The sequence below is a fragment of the Capronia epimyces genome (genome assembly GCF_000585565.1).
Source record: "Capronia epimyces CBS 606.96 chromosome Unknown aczIQ-supercont1.7, whole genome shotgun sequence".
Taxonomy (NCBI): domain Eukaryota; kingdom Fungi; phylum Ascomycota; class Eurotiomycetes; order Chaetothyriales; family Herpotrichiellaceae; genus Capronia; species Capronia epimyces.
Window position 1 is genome coordinate 1,279,146 of NW_006912910.1, and position 20,387 is coordinate 1,299,532.

Genomic DNA, 20,387 nt, shown 5'->3' on the forward strand with positions numbered 1-20,387 from the left:
TACATCCCCGCTGCTTGCGGTCATCGTGCCTGCGATCACGACGTCTGTAGAGAAAGACCACCACTACCACGGCTTCGACCTGTCTCCCACTCCTCACGTCTGAAGAGCCTTAAAGTTGCCTCTCGGCCGCGAAGAGAGCCGAGAAAGGATATCGACAGCACTGATGGACCGCGATCTCCAGCTTCGGTCGAGTTCCGCCAAACACTTGTCCTGACCAAGAAGACGGTCGCGATGACCTGTTTCCCCAGCCCACGCCCATCATGGAAGATAATTCACAAGAGGCGTCCAAGTACAGTCACTCTGTCAAGACTTATGGCATACTCTAACGTCGGGGCAAAATAGAATCGTAGATCGCACAGAGGAGGGTGTGCTAGCCTCTTTAGCAGCCAGAGCCCCTTCATATACAACCCTAGAGCAACAACTGGCGAAGTAAGAAGTCGCGCCTGTACTCGGTCCGAAAGCTGACAACCCTAGATTTCGGTCAGCATGTCAAGACTACATCCTCCACGACTTTGCGGCGGCCGCCGAGGCGAAAGTCGAATCTCGCTTGTGGGATGCACACTCCAAGGTCAACCAGAAGTTCAGACCACTGCTGGCCCAGTTCCGCGAGGGCGAGTGCAAAAAGAAGCCGGTCGAGCGCCGAAAGGCCGAGAAACTTTACCTGGAGTTTATCAAGTCAAGCATGCGCTTCTATCGAGGATATATTCAAGGCCTCGCTTCCAACTTCAGTGGCATGCCAGAGATTGTTGAGATTGCTCGAAAGTTCAATCTAGAAAGTACGTGGGCAATCCTTTCGTGTAGGGAATGACCTAACATTGCGCGCACAGCCCTTTCAGCAGATACGCCTCTGTCTGTGGATTTATTGTTGAAGAAGCAAATCATTCGCTCTTGCTATTCAACTCTGGTCCAACTAGGAGATCTTTCCAGGTACAGAGAGACCGAGCTACAGACCAAAGAGCGTAATTGGGGACCGGCCAAGGGGTATTATGGGCTGGCATCTGCTCTTGATCCCACCACCGGAATCGCAAGCAATCAGCTTGCTGTCATCGCATTAACAGACCAAGATCATCTAAGAGCCGTGTATCACCTCTACAGGGCAATCTGCGTTGACAACCCTGCTCCTCAAGCTCAAGGAAACTTGAAACTTGAATTCAAAAAGATCAAAAAGAGGTCCGTTCAAGGCAAGCAAATCCTAAGTGAAGATGCTGCCGCTGAAGGAAGCCGCGAATTTCAGAATAAATTCCTTCTGTTTCACGCTCGTTGCTTTCTGGAGGAATATGACGACGAGGAAGACGAGCAAAATGAGATACTCCGCCTTCTTTCGGGCGAATTGAGGGAAAGGCCCTATGATACCATGATCCGAAAATTCTGTTTGATCAACATTTCGGCACAGAATCTGGCCGCAACAAGAGTCCGCAGTACGTATTCGTTTCCCCGAACCAATTGCTGTCTAACACGCTTAGACGATTCTTCGACATTCCGCTCGTTTGAAATTGCTCAGCACATGAATGTTGCTACTCTTGTCATGCTTCTAGAGCTTCTACTAGATGAGCTCCGACCCCCTACGAAAGACACTGCCAGATCGAATCATTCGCGCGATGGTCCTTCTCGACTTACTCCTCTCGTCCGCCGCATCCTCCCCCATCTTAGACTGTATAGTGGATGGTTGTTGAGTACTGTCCAGCAACTCCTCGCGAACAGAACACAGCGAGTCCAAATTGCGGCATTGTGGCAGACCTATGCTGAGGCACTTAGCCTGCTTACCCACACATTCCCTGTTATACGTGAAGTGCCCGAACTTCCTTACCTCCTGGACGAGGATCGAGACACTCTAGCCTTTTCACCTTTCAGCAATTTTGTCAAAGAAACCCGCTTTCAGGATGCTGGCCATATCCCCAAACCCGTACACGACGAATCGGTGTCTGGCCCACAGTCGAGCCAAGCCCAAATGCTCTATCGAGTCAAGTGTTTGGTCAGAGACGCGGTCTATCTTTGCAAGAAGGTTTGTCTCTGATGCGTTCCAATGTTCAACTTGGTCTAACTCTCAGTAGGATATTTTTGCCTCCTTGCCTATTCCGCTCACTTTTGCTAACAACCGTTTCGTTTTCTATGACGAGACCGCAGAGCACAGGGGGCCGATTGCGGTGACTTCTTCCCGTCCTGCACATACCGAAAACACAAGGGGAATTATTTCCGATTCTGAGGTCTCTGGATCCATGAGTACTGCGATGGAGGAAATGGTGAAGGATTTGATAGAGGGCGGAACTCTTGAGCCAGTACACCCTGGTACCGGTGTGGGTCATAAATCTTCATTGGCAACTCCAAAAAGCCCTCTGGCACAGTCTTTTCCTGACAGAAGGGAGCCACCAATGCAGTCATCAACAATCACTGCTCGAGATCTTGTCCAACAACTCCGACGTTCTTCCGGCGCTTTGCCTACTGAGGTGGCGTTGCCTAGCATATGGAACACTCCTTTTGCGCCGCGACCAGGAGAAACGCCAGGGTCTTCGTCACGGCCTAGCACAGCCCATCGCGTGGCGGACTTTGGCAAAACCTCTCCACACTTGAACACTTCCTCGCAATTTTCTACCCTGCTCCGGCAGAAAAGGGAGGAGATACAGAATCGAACGTCGCCGCCGGGGTTCTCTGAATTCACAATTTCGACGGACCACGATCCAAGTAGATCATATGCGACCGTTTGGCCTTACATCAATGACCAGCTGCAGCCTCGGTCTCCGTTGCAGTTGTCACCATGGCAGTCCGGGTTTGGGACCAGTGCTTCACATGAGACGGTCATATCAAGTCCAAAATCGGAGCCCTCTCCTTTCGGCGCCATCGGTGACCCACGGCCGAGAAGCAGTCAAACACCTACCAACGGTCAAGCCGGATGATTCATGGCCCGGATACACGTGGACGGAGTTCAGTCTCTACGGTCATGGCCTTAACCTATACCAGTTTAACTAAGGGCTTAGCCAAGAGGAGAGCAAGGTCTGTTCAGATGAAAGAAATTGCACGAGTTTCAAACCCTTAAGGAATTTCAAGCTCGCTATCGAGCCATCTATTGATGACCTACTCAATGCAGAGATCGGTCCCAGCCTCGAGTCTTGCTGGATTTTACCTGGTATCACTTTTTCTTATCATCAAGTCGTGGAAGACGTGGTATCAACCCTGAAACACGGTCTTGTTGAATGAGACCGCATGAAGCGCCATAATAGTACACGATCAAACAAAGGCTGGAGTTAAACCCGCTTACGCTGAAGAGGGGCATATCTCGAGTATTTGCAGCCTTCTTACTCCTTATATGTTTGCTTGGGCCAGGGGTATCTGCGGAATGCATTAGTTTGAGAATTTACAAGGTTGGTGGGGTCGGAGGTTAAGACGATGAGTGAGAGAGACAGCTTGATGTGGCTCCAACACTGCTCCTCCAGGAATGTATGGGGACTGGACTTTGACTTACGAGGGGCCCAATTCTTGCAAACCGAGTCTCGCCAACCACTGGCCTTTCTTGATGCAGGCCTCGAGTGGCTCGCCTTCAACGATGCCTGCAGAAAAGCCGCCGGCGAACGCGTCACCAGCTCCATTTGTGTCGTTGATGAGCTCCTTGTCGATCACAGGTACGGGGTATTCCTTGACCTCGACCTCTTTGCCTTGCTCCGCTACGGCCACGATGGTGGGATCCGTGCCTTGTGTAACAATGACAACTCTCGGTCTCTTGGTGTTGACTTTGGGCAGCTTGGCCATTAGTTTTGCGCATTCTTGCATGGAAATGTTGCTATGGCCTTGGGTTTCGGCCCAAGTCTTTGCCTCGTTCTCGTTTCCGAAGACATAGTCACAGTACGGCAGGATCTCAGCCAAAGGCTCCTTGAAGAACTGTGGGATGAAGCCTGCGGACAGGGAGAGCATAAAGATCTTGTTGGTCTCGGCCGCATGTTTGGCGAGAGCCATCGCAGCCGGAGGACAGACAGTCAAATGGTAACCGCCCACATAGAAGACGTCAGTCTTTTCGACCATAGACCAGATACGCGTGTCGAGCAAGTGGTCTAATTTATACTCGTTGGCCGCTGCCAGGTGTGTGCACATTGTGCGGTGATGGCCTGTGATGACAACACCGCATTTTCCTGTCGGGACTTTCGGGTCGACACGGTACTCGACGTGCAAGCCTGGAGCACCTGGTCAGTTATCTGGTCTTGAAATACATACTGTGATCAGGGTGGTCCGCGAACCTTGCTCGGCGCATTTCTCTCGGAGGATGCTCGCGTACTCATCGTCTCCAACACAACCAATGTACCACACTGACTCCGGAGGGAGCATATACTGAGCACCTCTTGCAGTGTTCTGGGCCGCCCCGCCCGGAATGAGTTTCGCATTGCGGTTCTTGATCAGGTCATCGTAGAGACCCATTTGATGGGGTTCGGCGAGGAGAGTGTCGTCGAGTTTCAGGCCATATTGCTCCAGCATAGCCTCGTCGCTGGAAGGGAAAACAGTGTTCGTCAGATTCAGGCTCCAACCAAATCATGTGAGGCAGAGGATCTCTGTAGGAATCTAGACATACCCTTTACCCTGGATGTCGAGCAGGGGGTTCTCTAAGCAGAGAAGTTTCCAATGCTTGTCCGACATTTTGGAGACGACGACCACACCTAGTTGGGAAGAGCTGCGTAGTTGGGGATGGGAGCAAAAGTTCGCGGTAGAATCAAGGAGAAGATAGTGGCGGAGATGAATGCTACTCGTATGGGCTCTAGATCTGGGTAATTATTCCAAAGGGTTGAAACTGGTGTCGTGGAAATATTTCATGCAGTAGTGGTCAATGCAATGGCGCAGATTGAAGTGGGGAGGGTGGAAGCAGATCTGAGGACTGGCGAGGTCACGTGGGAGTTCCTTCACACGGGTCTCGGCCACGCCGCTTTAACCCCCCGCGAACCAACACAACTCCAACTCCATCGCATCCCTGTCGGCGACGACCTTACCTCTGAGATGTATATGTGAAGACCGTCAATCCATCGATGGCCTGGCTGTTGAATATCTTTGCGAGATCGAGCCACTATCTTAGTAGCCGTGCACGCTAGGAACAATGTGTTGCCAATCAGAGTATCATCAATGCTTCCCGCCGCTTTGACAATGTTCACAAAGGACGGCGAGGCGTCATCATCATCACGCGGCAGACATGATCAATAGGGGGTCAGGTAAGTGAGTTAGGCATCGACATGGCCTAAAGATACGACGAAGTTCAAGTTGGCATCCTTCGTGGCGAAACACCAGAAATACACTTTAGTAATATAGGTGGTAGTCAGATGGTTCTCTCCCTGATATCCTCACCGGTTACAACAGTAAACATGGACAAACAGGCATGTGGAGAAGCTTTCTCTTGATTGCTGCCGAGATAAGCATCAGATCGAAGGCTGATAAGCAGCCTGACAAGGGAGTCGACTGTTCACCCCATTCATTTATGTGATGATCAAGTTGAGCGTTCGACTCTCTCTGTCGGCTCGAACTGACCAATCAGGAACGGAGCCACAACAGAATGGACAGAAAGCACAATAGCCGAAAGATAATACACCCACAGTCTCCAGAAGTCGCGTCTACTGATAACGACCAAACTTCATCTCTCTTCATGACAGGCCAGAATGCTGTCCAGCAGGCCATCGATTCCCAATGTTCAGTTACCAGGTCTTACGAGCAAGCCATCGAGCCGGTCGGACAGTCAACCCACAGAGATAAGAACATCAACAGGGCCATGGCAGCGGGTCTGATAGGAATCTAGACCACCTTCTGATCAACTACTTAAAGGACACGTGCTCGAGAATGCGAACACGGAAATCCGAGACTCTGCACGCATCAACGCTCGACCCTCCATACTCGGCAGTAGAACAGGTCAAGTTTCGTTGTCAACGGACAGTACCGGCATCCCTCACCCACTGAAGCCCTTCAGCACACGACAAGTGGTTATGGCCGACATGAAGAAGTCAAGCATCAGCATTCCAGGTGGAGACACCAATGTGCAAGAGGCCGGGGAGACCGATATTCCACCAACGTACGTTCGAAAGATTGTGTGGAAACTCGACTTATGGTAATGATTTGCTTCAAGCACACCACGTTCCAACTGGTTGACGTTCACTCCAACAGTCTTCTGCCGGTCTTGGCCGTTTGCTATATGTTCCAATTCATGGACAAGGCAACTCTTGGTTATGCAACACTCCTGGGTATCATCACGGATGCGGTACGGGCGCACCACGAAGATGGGCGTTAAGCTTTTGTGCTGACTCGCTTCTTCTCTCAGAACCTCCACGGCACTGAGTATTCATGGATCAACTCCATCTTCTACTTCGGATACTTTTTCATGTCGTACCCGAATTCGTTCCTGACCGTTCGTCTGCCGATCGGGAAATACCTTTCTGGAACGGTGTAAGCATCTTCATGCCCAACCCCAACAGACTATGCTGAACCTCTTGTCAGGATTGTGTGGGGTGGGCTGCTGATGGCTCACGCAGGCTGCCACAGCTTTGCCGGCTTGATGGTCACCCGATTCCTGCTCGGGTGCGCGGAAGCTTGTGTAGCCCCTGGCTTCAGCCTGATGACGGGCATGTTTTACAAACGAGAGGAGCAGCCTTTGAGGTGAGTACCTATGTCTCCATCTCCCTTTCTTTGGCACGAGGCTGACCGCCTATGTTAGACATGGACTTTGGTTCTTGGTATGGCCCCACAACCATCTAACCGCACCACGGGGAAGGGGGAATTTAAACTCTAATGAACAGACAGGGAAACTCCACAGCCGCGACCTTCGGAGGCCTGGTAGCCTGGGGAATTGGGCACCTTAACGGGAGCCTCGCTAAATGGCAGTACCTCTTCCTCATCCTGGGAGCCTTGACGAGCGCGTGGGGCGTCGTCATGCTCTACGTTCTCCCGGATACGATCACCAATGCCCGATTTCTAACCCAGGATGAAAGAACGGTGGCCATCGAGCGGGTCAAGGGCAACCGGACCGCCGTTTCCGATTGGACTTTCAAGTGGTCTCAAATGTGGGAGGCTCTGTGCGATATCCAAGTCTGGCTTTTGTGCCTGAACATGCTGGGCTCGATGCTTGTGAACTCGGGTCTGATTGCCGTAAGTCTCGGAACTCCATCTGATCTTTCAAGTCCCATGTATGTTGGGCCTCGCCTGCTCCTGCTCACCCTTCTTTAGTTTCAATCCATCGTCATCAAAGGATTAGGCTATGCCGGGCTCGAAGCGCTTCTGCTGCAGATGCCCGGTGGAGCTGTTCAGATTATTCTGGTGACACTATCCTCCATCTGCGCCAGCTTTGTGAAAGGAAGCCGAATCTTCATGCTGATCGGTTTCTCCACGATCGCGTAAGCTGCTCTCTCGCAACCCCAACCCCGTGATCCCTTCCCTCCCGGACCCCCTTGTCAAACGAGATTGCTGAATCCAAGCCTCTTGGCCCCTCCAGTCTGATAGGATCCATCGTCGTCTACACCCTGAGCGATGAGCACAAAGTCGGTAAACTCATCGGGGTTTACCTGATGGGTGCCTTCGCATGCAACATTCCCATTTCCATGTCGCTGATCTCATCCAACATTGCTGGCGCGACCAAAAAGGCTACGGCGGGATCCATGCTGTTCGTCGCTTACTGCGTGGGCAACATCATTAGCCCACAGGCTTTCCTGACAAAGGAGGCTCCAAGATACCCGGTAAAGCTCTCGGTCTTCCCCTTTCCTTTCCTTTCCTTTTCTTTTCTTTTCTTTCTATTCTAATTTCGGCGCCCCACCTTACTGACCTTTGTGCCTTGGATTTGAAATAGACCGGCTTCAAGGTCTGCATGGCGGGATTGGCGCTCAGTGTAGTTGCCGCCATTGCTCTGAGATTTTACCTTCAGTGGAAGAACTACCAAAGGGCTGGACATGGAGCAAGTACGCAAGGGGAAGGGGAAGGGGAAGGGGATGAGCATATTGGTGCCAGTGACGATAATATAAGAGACGTGAATGCGGATCGAACCGATAAGGAGATGAAGAATTTTGTGTACTTGTACTAGAATACAAGTACAAGTATTCGTGAGCCGGAGGGAAGGAGGATCTGCTTCTGGTGGAAAAGTGAAGGAAAAATCAAGGAGGTGTTCCGACTCGATTGGCATGGTAAAATCAAAAAGTCGCTTGGGGATTAAGATATTCTGAAGTTACGTGGAAACTGGTCTGGTCATGATTCCTACCGACGCCTATGACAATATATTGGTAATTAGACCAAGTCAGGTTTGTGAGAGAGAGATATAAATATACTTGACTTTTCCTTCGCCATACTTGATCTTTTCCAGGTCGAAGGAAATGTAACAAAGCATAGCATGCTCAACTCTTGAAGGAGCTTTAGAATTGACTTGGTCGAGGAATTGTATGGAAGCCTCTCATGATGACCTGCCAGGCCTCAGGGCCCTGTTTGGAAGAAGAACTGATCTGATAGGCTTTCCATCAACACGTCGGCTCCAGTCTTGGTCCATTTTACTCCGTAGTCTCAATCTAGATGGTTGGTATATATATTTCTTTTTCGGCAAGTTTCAAGGTTCGCGACCCATCAACGGGTTACTCGATATTCGAGTATTTCTCTCGATACTCAACCAGGATCTCTGGCGAAACATTCGATCCTAAGGCGTGGAACAGAGGATGATTAGTCAATGAAGGTCAAGGTCAATGGCTAGAGCGGCTTGCTCATTCACACGCAACCATGAGAAATAAGGCATAGGGCAAGACTTGGACTTACCACCACAAACAACCACCACGATGGTGGAATCTGTCCCAAATCCATGTACAGCGGCCCTCAACACGGCCTGATCGCACGCGGCAACCGCTGCGCCACAGGCGGCCTCGACCATGATCTTCTCCTGATCGGCGAACCTCACGCACGCCATGGCGGCGGCGGCGTCGCTCAAGACCAAGCTGTGGACCAGGTCCGGGCGGGCATCTGCATATGCCAAGGTCCGCTCGCTGACGCGGGTCACGCCCAGCGAGCGGGCGATGCTCGTGATGCACGGCAGCGTAATCAGCTCCCCTGCCTGCAGCGACTGGGCCAGCGAGTCGGCGCCGGAGGTCTCGACGGCGAGCACTTGGACGTGTGAGGTCCAGCCGTGTCGCTCGAGGCCCTGCATGATGCCGTTGAACAGGCCCCCGCCGCCGACACTGCAGATGATTGCGGTGGGAGGATGGCCGTCCAGTTGGGCGTGGAGTTCGTCGATGATGGTCGAGTTGCCTGTTGGGGAGATCAAAACATGCATGAGCGTCAGCCACCGAAAGAACAAAGAAGTTGGCAGTTGGGAGACGGTGGGGGTCAGGGTAGCCTTTACTTTGGCTGAGGTTTAGGTGAAAACATACCTTGCCAGATATCTTCGTGATCGAAGGGAGGCACGTAGACACTCTTCGGATCGTCGGCGACCATGTGCTTCACGTACTCGTCCGCGTCTGACACCGTGGCGCCGTGGACGAGGACTCGTGCTCCTGCGGCGACAAGCTTGTCTCTCATGGCCCGCCCCGTCGTCTTCGGCACCACCACCGTGACGTCCTGATCGAGTTGTCTTGCCGCCGTGGTGGCCGCCAGTCCGGCATTGCCCCCGGAACTGGAGATGAAATGGATCTTGGGCCCATGACTGGCAGTGGCAGAGGTTCGTCGACGTTGGACGCAGTTCCGGACGAGATTGCCAACTCCTCTTTAACATGATGCTGAGTAAGAATTGGATCGGATCATGGATCTGTTCTGCTGGCCGGATATAAGGGAGGTGGGAGGTGGGCAGGGTGATGGTCTGGGGAGGGGGATCGATCACGTACCGTGATTTGAATGATCCTGATGGCTGAAGATTCTCTAGCTTCATGTATACCTTGCTGTGGAAATGGTCATTCAAGTGGCCGTCAGTCAGCGGGTGACGGGGTGACGGGCGACGGGATTATATGAAGATGAAGTAGTATGCACTGCTATCTGACGCTTGGTTGACTCACCAGCCAGCGGCAGCAGAGAGCGACCTGGAGAGGACACACGGCGTTGCCGTCCAGGGAGTATCAGTGTCAGTATTGGCATCCAAGGCCTGACGATGCTCCTGGATCGCCATAGTTGTTAGGGTACGGATTGATTCGTCTGCGACTGAAAACGGCCAACTCTTCTTCGAGATGGATGCGTGGTCGTCGAGTCAAGGGAGATAGATTAAGCGTCTCATTGTCAGTACCGAATGATCAGCATTAAACTGACTTCTAGAAATGGCTTCTCTTTATGCTGGGAATGTCTCAGGGCATACTCAGTACACTTGGACACACACTTTGTACACGCAGACCCTTCGGAGCTATCGGCTATGCTGGGTAGTTGATACTGTACGACGGTGGAGGCGGTACGAAGTGTCAGTGTCGAATGTATGCCCTGAGACATTTCCTTGATCCTCTGTCGGTAGCATATATGTTTCGATCATTGACCATCACAGCTTGCCGAAGCAGGCGAGATTGTTGTATTGGTGGCCAGCTCACACAGCTCGGCAGACACGATTTGTGCTCTCTCCTATCAGAACAGATGTGGAGCAGAGCCTTATCACCCCTATCTCGCCTCCTCTCGGCTATTGGTCTCCTCCTCCCTCCGTCTCTATTCGTCTATTCGCCGATTCGTTCGTCTATTCGTCTATTCGCCTATTCGCCTATTCGTCTGTTCGGCTACTTGCCTATCCCCCGCCCTTTTGTCGATGCCGGACCTGCATTTGACCGTCAATGCCAGCCTCGCGGTGCTTGAACCGCGACTTGATACGAGTAGACGATCCTTGAAGTACAGTACGGATAGTCGGCGTAATCACTGATCCAGACACCATGCTGTACGCTTCTTGCATATATAAGCATGGAATTGCCGTCATGAATGCTGCAGCTGCTCAGTGTCTCTGCTCTCCTGTCTTGTTCTGCTCCTTTCCCCGGTCTGACTACGATACGGTTAAGCTCCGTCCACGAATCTTCAAACATTGTTCTTTACAACGGTATCCCCCGTCAACATTCGCAATACATGATGGCCCCCCAAAAAGGAGATCTCGAGTTCAGCCTTGACTTTGTCAACGAGGTCAAGCAAGATGTCGATGAAGCAATTGGGAAACTCTCTGAGCGTCTCCGAGACGTATTCTCTCACGTGAGTTCTCATCATTTCATTCGACGGCGTTCCCCCGGTGATACTAGGCTGGATATCATTTGATGCTCATGCTCAGCACCTAACGCGGTGCGACAGATCCATAACAACCCCGAGCTGGCTATGAAGGAGCACATCGCTCACGATACCATCTGCGACTACATGGAAAGCCAAGGGTTTCAGGTAACACGCCATGCGTACGGTGTCGAGACGTCCTTCGAGGTCGTCAGTAGCGGCAGCGGGAAGGGCGGGAGGCTGATCAGCATCAACGCGGAATACGATGCTCTTCCCCATGTTGGGCATGCGTGCGGACACAGCCTGATCGCGGTTGCGGGCGTCGCAGCCTTCTTTGGCTTGCACTACACGCTCCAGAAACGCGGCCTCCCCGGACGCGTGCAGCTGCTTGGGACGCCGGCCGAGGAGAACCTTGGCGGGAAGGCGGTGCTGCTGAAGGGAGGCGCCTACAATGGCGTGGATGCGGTCCTCATGACGTTCGTTGCCCTCCTCGATCCGTCCCGAAACCAGGCCCAGCCCTGAGCAGGAGAATTTGAATGAGTGAGAGGCCTGCCGCTGACGTTTGGAGCTCGGACAGGCACCCCTGGCCGGCCAGCATGCTTCCGGACGGTCACCCGGACCACACGGCGGTCGGCGGCACGCGCTTCCTCTCGGATCGAAGAATGCGCGTCGAGTTCTTCGGCAAGGCGACCCACGCGGCCGTGACCCCTTGGGAGGGCGTGAACGCCTACGACGCCGCCGTCGCCGCACACACCAACATCGGCCTTCTGCGCCAGCAGATCCTCCCCTACGAGCGAATCCACGGCTGCCTGCAGGAAGCTCCCCAATATGCCAACGTCATCGGCGAGTACGCCCAGGTGTACTACGTGGCGAGGAGCCGGACCAAGAAGTCCGCCGACCTGCTGGCTAGCCGTGTGAGAGCCTGTTTTGAGGCGGCGGCCCTGTCAACGGGATGCCAGATCAAAATCACAGAGTACGTGGCTTGCGTCTTTTGTTTTGATGTTGTCATGATTAAAAGAGAGAGAGAGAGAGAGAGAATGCGAAACAGAACTGACGGCCATGAGAGTATAGGGTACAGGAATACAACGACTTTGTCGAGTCCAAGGTGTTCTGCAATCGCTTCGCGCAGATTGCGAATGGCCTTGGTACCAAGGCACTCGCCTGGGATGATCGGGATGGGAAAGGCTCCTCAGATATCGGTCTGGTCTCCCCGTCTCCTCTTTACTATTCCTCCTTCTCTTCTCCCCCCCTCGTCCTCCTTCCCACCAGCACCGCCCTGTCTTCCCATCCTTTGTTAGACTAATCAGACCCTCAACCCCGTAGGAAACGTCTCCTACCACGCACCAGCCCTACACACCAATTTCGTCATCGACACGCCTGACAGCGTAAGCGTACATACACACGATTTCACTGCTGCAGTGGGCACCGACGATGCCTTCGACAAGTCTCAGCAGGCGGGCGGTCTGTTGGCACTCTTGGGCTTGGAGCTGTTGACCAATGATGCCCTCTTTAAAAGAGTGAGGGGGGATTGGGAAGAATCTCTGAAGAAACATCTATCTGGCTTGATCTGATATAGATACAGATGGAAGGGAGAGGGAGAGGGAGAGGGAGAGGGAGAGGGAGAGCCTCAAACCCAGGTCAATTTACATAAGACAGACAGCTTTGGAATGTCCGAGCTACCAGTGTGTGTTTAGTGAGAAGTCAATTGTTGTCCGGATATTCGGCCCACAACTGGATTGTGTTTTGCAACCATTTCAGATCATCTAACCTGAACCTTTGTCTACAGCACAAACTTCTCGAAGGGCCCCTCCTTGAGCCAGGAGAGATACGGCACCCGCTGCCCCGTCCTCCTCTGCTCCTTAAGCGCCACCTCCAGGAAAATCCGGGCGCGACGCAGGTTCTCACCGCAGACTTGCATCTCCTTGAATCGGCCTAGCACCCATTGCTGGTGGATCAAGTCGTCTGTCTCCAGCGCGGCCACGAACATGGGCCACGCGACACGCCACAAGTAGTTCGAGGGCGCAACTTCCGCCAGTTTGGCGCAAGCGTATAGGACCTTGGCGATGGCGGCAACCGGCTGGGTGCGGTACATCTGTCTCTCGTACAGCGCCACGATTGCGTAGAACTGGGCGGTTGGAATGCACATGTTGGACGAGATGCCCCCGTCGGAGGCCTGCGGCGATAGCGCAACGCATAATAGGGAGGAGAATTCCTGGGCCGGACGGTGAGTCTTGAAACCGCTGCAACTGGCTGGGTGATTGGATCCCCTACCTCCTCGACTTGCTTTAGCTTCCTCGCGAAATCTAGAAGATCACTGGCCTCTGAAGAACCGTCCAAGTTGCTGATGCCGAATCTCAGGGTGATGAGACTGTATTGAAACATCTCTATCTGACTGTGTTGAGTATCCCACAGCTGCCCCTCTGCCGGATAGTCGGGACCAAAAGCTTGGCTGAGAGCATTTCTTGAGCTCTTTATGAGCCTAGATAGTGACCCGGGATACTGCTCAATCACCAATCGCACTAAGCTGCCCCCGAATCCGAAAAAGGCCGCACAAGCATCGTGATCAATCGTCCACAGCGCAGTCCTGTCAATCATGTGCCAGGCGACGTCCGTGTCATCACAGTGGTCCAACGGATCCTGACCACCGATCGCATAAGGAAGGATTGCGGCGCCGTGGAAGGCAATGACATCGCGGAGTCCTTGCAAATGTTTCTGGAGCACGCTTGGATCATCTCCATACTGTTGTTCATAGTGGATGAAGAGCCACAAGGCGGGAAACGTAATCCATCCCTGCTTCTCCGGGGAGCCAAGATGTTCGATGAATAGTCCGAGTGCTGTCTGATAATGCTGAATTGCAACCATGATCAGTTCGTTGTCATCCTCCTCGGCCATGTCCCGCACGGAAACTGATAAGAGTAAGTGGGCGAGCAGGCGGTGCTTGGTACAGATCCGGAGAAGGTATGCGTAGGACGACCAACGAGGAGTCCTCAGCACCATACGAGGCACAAAGTTCTCGGCATAGTGTGCAAGAGCCGTCCGGTCCGTCTCATGCAGAGGAAAAGGCCAATCAGTCACGCCGAGGCCGAGAGGCAATTCGATCGTTCGGTCAGACCCTGCCACGCTGTCTAGACTTGGAGAAGCCGTTGCAGGCGAGGCATGACCGATCTGCTGTTGTAGTGGCCGCAGTACTTGCACCCTGTGCGTCGTTGTCCGTGCCCGGCGTCTGGGGCGACGTGGACGAGGGGTATAATCGCAACTGATGCGACGGAGGCAGCAGTTGTTACATTCTGGCCGAGTCTCGTCACACTTGACCTTTCGAGCTCGGCAAGTCCAGCAGCCTGAAGAAAAAGCGTGCGTCAGTGCGTTTCATGATGACCTTGATCACACATGGTGAACTTGAGTAGTAGGAGTAGAGGAGTAGTAGTAGGCTAGAACACGAGAAGAGGCCCTACCACTTCGACTTCTAGGCCCGTGTCGGCCCTCACTCATCAGACCGAGGATATACAAGACAGCTCAGAGCGCTGAAAGAGCGAGAGCTTGTTATCATGACGCACAGCAGCACATAGGACAAGAGTTGCAGCCGCTTTGCCGAGTCGGCTATATTATATATAGTTAACTTGGTTGACAGAGAGGAATACGTGGACACTGAGATGATAAGGGTGGCTCCTGCGGTAGATAAGCGGCGCAACAAGTAGAGTCAACTTTGCAGATTGAAATTAGACATTGCGCATATAAAAGAATCCCAGTTCTATTCGACATAGGTCACCTGATTCTCATAGGGCGGCGTCACCCTCTACCCCAAACAGGGTGAGCTCGCCGTCAGTGTACGGAGCGTAGTACATACTCCCTCCAGAGTACCTCGTCTTCCACACCAGCATCTTTCTTCCCCCTACCTTTCGACAATTCCGCTCCAATCTGGCTGCATGCTGCATGCTGCATGCTGCATCAATAGGGTTCGTTGAAAGAAATGGTCCCTCTAGGCTAGGCCTTCACCATACCACCCACCACTCACCGCTCGCCATTTCTGCCACTTTAACCTCTCGGTGTCACTCGAAAGACCTTACCTAGGTCTCCCGATCGGATACGCCGTACACCTACGATACAATCAGCTGTTGACGCCTGTGGTTGAAAACACAGAATGTCTTCCAATATAGCGTCGGAACTGGCTTCGACGATTCAATCCGTCTCAATCAAGCACGACCCTTCGCCGGAGCATGACTTAAACCCGTCAACCGCGGCATCTGAGAAGATCCCCGCTGTCTTGGAATCGTCCACACACCACTCTCCTCCTCTCTCTCGCTCCCAGTCCCTCGACTCAGCAACCACTTCCGAGTCGGCATCGACCATCCCGAGCGAGATTATCCGTCCTCGCCAGCGTCGAAAATCATTCCCTCCCATCCCCGACTTCCGCTTCGAGCAGTCCTATCTGGCGAGCATCAAGAACGCAGACTCGGCGTGGAAAGTCGCTTTCATCACAATCCGGGACCAGGTCTTCCTGCCGCTCGCTCAGGGCGTTCTCTGGAACCTGCTCATGTTCGGTTGGCGGCATTGGAACCGCGGCAGTAAATTCAAGGGAAGAACACTTGGTGCCCGGCTAAGGAAATGGTGGTGGGGAGTCAATAATTGGAAGACGCCTGTCCAAACTGAGGCAGACGCCAGGAGGGATGCAAAGGTCCTGAAGAAGGCAGAGGACTTTTTCGTTGATCGCTTTGGCACTTCTCTGGGCGATTGAGTTGGCGGATATATCACAAGAATGGCTGAAGGAACAGCGATTCTCAAACTATAGAGCTTCCGGCAGTGGCTTTCAGAGTCCGAAGATGCTGCCCACAGAAGACCCGGTCAGTCGACACAGTCGCACTTAAGTCGCGACTACGTACTGGCTACAGCCATGCTCTCATCCATATGGACCTCTGAGGCTGTGAAAGGGGTTGATAATCAGTCATGGCCGCAGAATGTTGGAAGCTGGAAGAATCTGGCTACCAACCCAAGAGGCTCTGCAGGTGCCTAAGTTGACCGTAGGTGCCCGACCACCAGAGGCCCAGTACACACGGATGGAACGGGTTTTGATCGCCGGCTATACGGTGGTCTAAGAAAGCGAGGCTAATCAATGGATCTTGACAAAGTCACAAATACGTTGCGCATGACCGTGTCACAGACAGATGGGCATTGACCTGAGTATCTAGAACAGGGATCTTCGGCAGCCGAATGGGTCACTTTAATAGATGGAGCCCACAATTGGCCAGACGCAATAGTGGTTGGTCGTCCTAGGCAAGCGGATTGCTTTCAATATTCATCGATTCATGTAACTGTATCGAATCGTCTTTATTGCACGCGTAGCACTCAGGATGCCATGAACGGCGTGCCATGCAGCGAAGACCTGCATTGACACCAGGTCTTTTCTGTCATTTTTGGTTCCTCATCCGATTGTCGTGCAAGCCGTACTTGAATAGGATTCCTCGCTCATCGGTCTCCCCAGCAAGCACCGTGCCATACCATTCCATGCCATGCCCGATGACCCATTTTCGAAACCCCAGGGTCCACAAAAACCTGTCCCGTCGAACACTCACTTGCAGGACGCATTCAAGCCGGATCGAGCATTTATCTGGTAGTGGCTTGGACTTTGGTGGGTGCACCCTTGGCCTGCAGCTTGCTGATGTTGCCACCGCGGGCCTGGCCTCTGGCGGCACCAGCGGCGCTCTTTGCCTTCTCGAGCTTCTTCTTGCTCTCCTGGGCCGCCTTCTTGTCTTTGGCGTCCTTGATCGCTGCCTGGCGAGCAGCCGCGCGAGTCTCAGGTCGCTGCGTTCGGCGCTCCTTGATCACGTCGAGCGAGGCGCCCACGATGGCTCGTTGATGCTTGACCGTGCGGCGAGATCGTTTCTTGGCGACTTCCTATTTGCAGTAGACTCTAGTCAGTGATTGTCCTTGGCCTGTCGGAATCTCTGTGCGTGTTGCACTGGATATCAAGTAATTGTGGTAGTATTTCGGGTTAGAGCTCGTCCTTTTTCCAACTTGAGAAGTGACGGAATGCTCTTGCTTGGACCAAACCTCCGTGTTAAGAACTTGGGGGCGGGGGGGCTGTAGAGTGTCAAACTAACCTCCGAGATACCCTTCTTGTGCATTCTTCGGTAGAGTGTGGTCCAGGCTATTCTTCGCGGGTTCTTGCGCTGGAGGAAGAGGGATTCGGTCTTGCCATTCTGGAATCGAAAGATCTTGCTGTCACCGCGGACATAGAGCTTGCCCTATATTTCCCGTCTCAGGTCAGCCACTGTACAACTCTCCAAGGTGCCTCGTCTCAATCTGAAGTAGGTAGGGTGTGGAATAAGGCGAAGGCGGAATGTATCGCGGTCGACTGGACTGACCTTGCCCGGGTAGATCTTTGTCCCGCTGAAAGTGTCGTCGTAGGTACGCATCTTGGTCGGTCGGTTTGCCCGATGCTGTACCTGTCTTTGATGGTGGTTGATGGAATGAAATCAATTAGGCGCAGTCGCTCGTCCAGGCTTCGAAGTGGCATCGGGGTCAAATCTCGCGCCGAGTTGTGCGCTTGGCATTTGCCAAGAGTGATGTGCGACTAATCCGTTGGCGCAAGTGCCCGATGAAATGTAATACGGCGAATCATAGACGGACTGCGCGCAGTATGGGCAGCGCAGTCCAGGGGGGAGAATTTCGGGATGAACCAAAGCTCGCATTGGTACGGAGTACGGAGTACGGTGTGGAGTCCTGCCGCCTTGCTGTCGAGAGTGATCTCCTCAATTTCTTGCAAAAGGCTTTGGGCTATTATGGGAGAACATGTTTTGTACACTTTCGCCGTGTCACGAACTTTTGAATCAGTGTCTTTTATTTCCGACCATCCTATGGTCAGTAGCCGAGGAATGTGCATCTCGAGGCTGGGTATCAGAAGCTCATGTCCGTCATTCTCATTTCATCATACACAGGAACCATCGACGCCGAATTTTGAGGGTTTCCAGAGTTCCACCACCAGTCACAATGTTGAGAGCTTTCCGTCTTGAATCATATCTTCTCAAGTTTGCCGGCGTTCAGGGTTGTCGAAGCTTTACAAAGCGTGTGTATCCATATGTTCATGCCAGTCGCACTCAGCCCATGGGTCCTTCTTGCACTTTCTGCACTGAAGGTCACAACAGATTGGATTTGGACACATTCCACAGCAGTCCGGACAGACCATCTTGCCACAGCCACCACCATGGGTGCATTGAAGAAACGTGGAAACCTCACGACCGAACGGGAAGAGGTTGGAGATATCAGCGAGGCGATCTTGTGCAGCCATGAGAGATGGTGGATTGTCCTTGTGGTTCTTCAGTGCTTCAGAGGCAGCTTTGTAAGCGCAGCAGGTGCGTCCGCAGACGGCACAGCAGACATCGAGGCAGTTAGTGCACTTCAGGTTGCGAGAGTGCCAAGCGCGTCCAGTATTCGGATGGCGTGGGTACGCCTGTCCTGGGTCGTAATCATACGAGCGACAATTGCTTGTGGTGCGCAGGTAACGTTCCTGTGGAGATGTCAGTAAGTCTTTTCGTTGTCATTCAAGTAGAGAAGCTACGTACGAGATCCTCTCTTGGTCGGCGGTAATTGGGACGGTCTGGGAGCGGGGACGTCGGGTCAGGCTGGGTCTTGTCGGACTTCGATTTGAACAAACCAGTAACCTTTCGTAGACCGGTCCTCTTTGGTTCGACTTCCTGTGAGCCTGACGCCTTGGCTCGCTTGTCGCTGTCGACTGGTGTCTTGGGCTGCGCTGTTGGCGAAGTCATTGCAGCACCTCCGGTCAGTGCGTCACTGGTTTCAGTTTCGGCATTGTCAGAGTCGAGTCGGAGACGGGAAAAGTTGTGTCGAAGAGAGAAAACTCCTGGCGTCCTAGCCTCGGAGCTTCTTCGCCCTTCTCGACGACGAGGGCCGGTTGGAGTCACAAAACGGACTGCACGACGGGGTGTCATCGCACCTGCCGCGCCAGATGCTTGGTCGTTGGCGGGGTTCGCTCCCCCTGCGCCGCTGTTTGGTGTGCCTGCAGCCGCGTTGACTCCGTTGCCATGCTCCGCATGGACTTGGCCCCTCTCTTTAGCCCATTGTCGAATCTCTGCCGCCGTAGAGGTCGTGACCAGCAGAGGGGCGTCGCTGGTTGAGGTCGCCGGGTCACTCTGGAAGGCCGGGTGCTGGCTGATGTCTGGCGCAGGTAGATTGATCAGGGACCGAAAATTGCCAGTGAAGACCGGATTGTTGGCTCGTTCTTGAGCATCGTTGGCGGGAGCGGGAGCGGGAGAGGGAGAGGGAGATGGAGGGAAGGCTTGGGCGGGCAGGTCTTCGTCAGATCGACCAGCTGGTTTGATTGTCTTCTCATCATCGTCACGCTCTTCATTTGAGAGACGTGCGAATTGAGCCAGCGGCTCGCTGCTTTCCTGTCCTGATGCCATGCTGTCACCAGGAGCACACTCTGCCGTGCTGTTGGCCTTGTGGGAGGGAGAAAGGGTCTGGTCTTGCACGGCATGCATGGCCGCAGTGACATCGAAGTTAAACGGATGTAAGGCCGTATTGACAATCGACAAAGGGCGAAATGAGGGCCGGCTGTGAACTGGCGAACCTCCGGTCACGTGGCCACTCAGCCTCGTGACATCCTTTCTTTCTGGCGAGCTCTTGCGAAGGCTCCCCAGGCTCAACCTGCTCCTCAGGCGCCGAAGCGACCCGAGAGAGCCACGACCAAGAAGGCGGTTTTGCGGCGTTGAGGGCCGCGGCGACGCACAGGACTTTGGGCGACTGGTTTCAAGGTATCAGCATCAGACAGCACATTAAAGGTAAGCAGGATACTCACACAGAGGTGTCTGGAGCCATGCTCCCAGCCTTGGTGGGAGACTTCATGGCGGCCGTCAGTCTGTCCATCGTTGTCTAAAGAGAAAATTCGGGAGTGTCGCTTGTCGTTGACAAAATAATTAGACGCGGTGTGGCCAGCGGCCGCCGCATTTGTCGTCGACTCTTCACCGGCGAATGGCGTCGATCGATTTAAAGGCATGATGTCGTCGTCGATCGGCCAATGGCGCGCACCATTCTGATACCCCCAAGAGCAATGATGTCGTCGTGATGGAGCCAAATATCAACCAGACTGATCGACAGTTGGTAGGGGAAGACGGCCACGACCACAACGACAACCACAACCACAACGACAACGACAACCACAACCACAACCACAACCACAACCACAACCACAACCACAACCACAACCACAACCACAACCACAACCACAACCACAACCACAACCA

At 53.3% G+C, this 20,387-nt stretch overlaps 9 protein-coding genes across 9 annotated transcripts; 4 read left to right on the forward strand and 5 right to left on the reverse strand.

Annotated features, from left to right (window-relative positions):
• Window positions 1-260: 260 nt before the first annotated feature.
• A1O3_08249 (uncharacterized protein) lies at window positions 261-2,014 on the forward strand (the record flags this gene model as incomplete). The annotated part of the gene is made up of 5 exons (XM_007738347.1): window positions 261-289; window positions 343-429; window positions 475-776; window positions 828-1,418; window positions 1,464-2,014. 5 exons carry the CDS (start codon window positions 261-263, stop codon window positions 2,012-2,014), a joined length of 1,560 nt encoding a protein of 519 aa, XP_007736537.1.
• A 1,439-nt stretch (window positions 2,015-3,453) lies between these two features.
• On the reverse strand, window positions 3,454-4,617 carry A1O3_08250 (adenosine kinase; the record flags this gene model as incomplete). The annotated part of the gene is made up of 3 exons (XM_007738348.1): window positions 3,454-4,160; window positions 4,224-4,468; window positions 4,553-4,617. The coding sequence occupies 3 exons, from the start codon at window positions 4,615-4,617 to the stop codon at window positions 3,454-3,456; spliced, it is 1,017 nt and encodes a 338-aa protein (XP_007736538.1).
• A 1,325-nt stretch (window positions 4,618-5,942) lies between these two features.
• On the forward strand, window positions 5,943-8,023 carry A1O3_08251 (uncharacterized protein; the record flags this gene model as incomplete). Its single annotated transcript, XM_007738349.1, has 9 exons — window positions 5,943-6,064; window positions 6,121-6,214; window positions 6,275-6,399; window positions 6,451-6,609; window positions 6,668-6,686; window positions 6,754-7,098; window positions 7,177-7,343; window positions 7,442-7,682; window positions 7,793-8,023. 9 exons carry the CDS (start codon window positions 5,943-5,945, stop codon window positions 8,021-8,023), a joined length of 1,503 nt encoding a protein of 500 aa, XP_007736539.1.
• Window positions 8,024-8,650: 627 nt separating this feature from the next.
• On the reverse strand, window positions 8,651-9,841 carry A1O3_08252 (uncharacterized protein; the record flags this gene model as incomplete). The annotated part of the gene is made up of 3 exons (XM_007738350.1): window positions 8,651-9,225; window positions 9,348-9,679; window positions 9,798-9,841. The coding sequence occupies 3 exons, from the start codon at window positions 9,839-9,841 to the stop codon at window positions 8,651-8,653; spliced, it is 951 nt and encodes a 316-aa protein (XP_007736540.1).
• A 1,160-nt stretch (window positions 9,842-11,001) lies between these two features.
• On the forward strand, window positions 11,002-12,701 carry A1O3_08253 (uncharacterized protein; the record flags this gene model as incomplete). The annotated part of the gene is made up of 5 exons (XM_007738351.1): window positions 11,002-11,118; window positions 11,215-11,606; window positions 11,708-12,103; window positions 12,202-12,329; window positions 12,454-12,701. The coding sequence occupies 5 exons, from the start codon at window positions 11,002-11,004 to the stop codon at window positions 12,699-12,701; spliced, it is 1,281 nt and encodes a 426-aa protein (XP_007736541.1).
• A 209-nt stretch (window positions 12,702-12,910) lies between these two features.
• On the reverse strand, window positions 12,911-14,022 carry A1O3_08254 (uncharacterized protein; the record flags this gene model as incomplete). Its single annotated transcript, XM_007738352.1, has 2 exons — window positions 12,911-13,342; window positions 13,402-14,022. 2 exons carry the CDS (start codon window positions 14,020-14,022, stop codon window positions 12,911-12,913), a joined length of 1,053 nt encoding a protein of 350 aa, XP_007736542.1.
• Window positions 14,023-15,268: 1,246 nt separating this feature from the next.
• A1O3_08255 (uncharacterized protein) lies at window positions 15,269-15,862 on the forward strand (the record flags this gene model as incomplete). Its single annotated transcript, XM_007738353.1, has 1 exon — window positions 15,269-15,862. One exon carries the CDS (start codon window positions 15,269-15,271, stop codon window positions 15,860-15,862), a length of 594 nt encoding a protein of 197 aa, XP_007736543.1.
• An 866-nt stretch (window positions 15,863-16,728) lies between these two features.
• A1O3_08256 (large subunit ribosomal protein L24e) lies at window positions 16,729-17,540 on the reverse strand (the record flags this gene model as incomplete). Its single annotated transcript, XM_007738354.1, has 3 exons — window positions 16,729-17,019; window positions 17,226-17,369; window positions 17,490-17,540. The coding sequence occupies 3 exons, from the start codon at window positions 17,538-17,540 to the stop codon at window positions 16,729-16,731; spliced, it is 486 nt and encodes a 161-aa protein (XP_007736544.1).
• A 1,125-nt stretch (window positions 17,541-18,665) lies between these two features.
• On the reverse strand, window positions 18,666-20,010 carry A1O3_08257 (uncharacterized protein; the record flags this gene model as incomplete). The annotated part of the gene is made up of 2 exons (XM_007738355.1): window positions 18,666-19,887; window positions 19,943-20,010. 2 exons carry the CDS (start codon window positions 20,008-20,010, stop codon window positions 18,666-18,668), a joined length of 1,290 nt encoding a protein of 429 aa, XP_007736545.1.
• Between the last annotated feature and the right edge of the window lie 377 nt (window positions 20,011-20,387).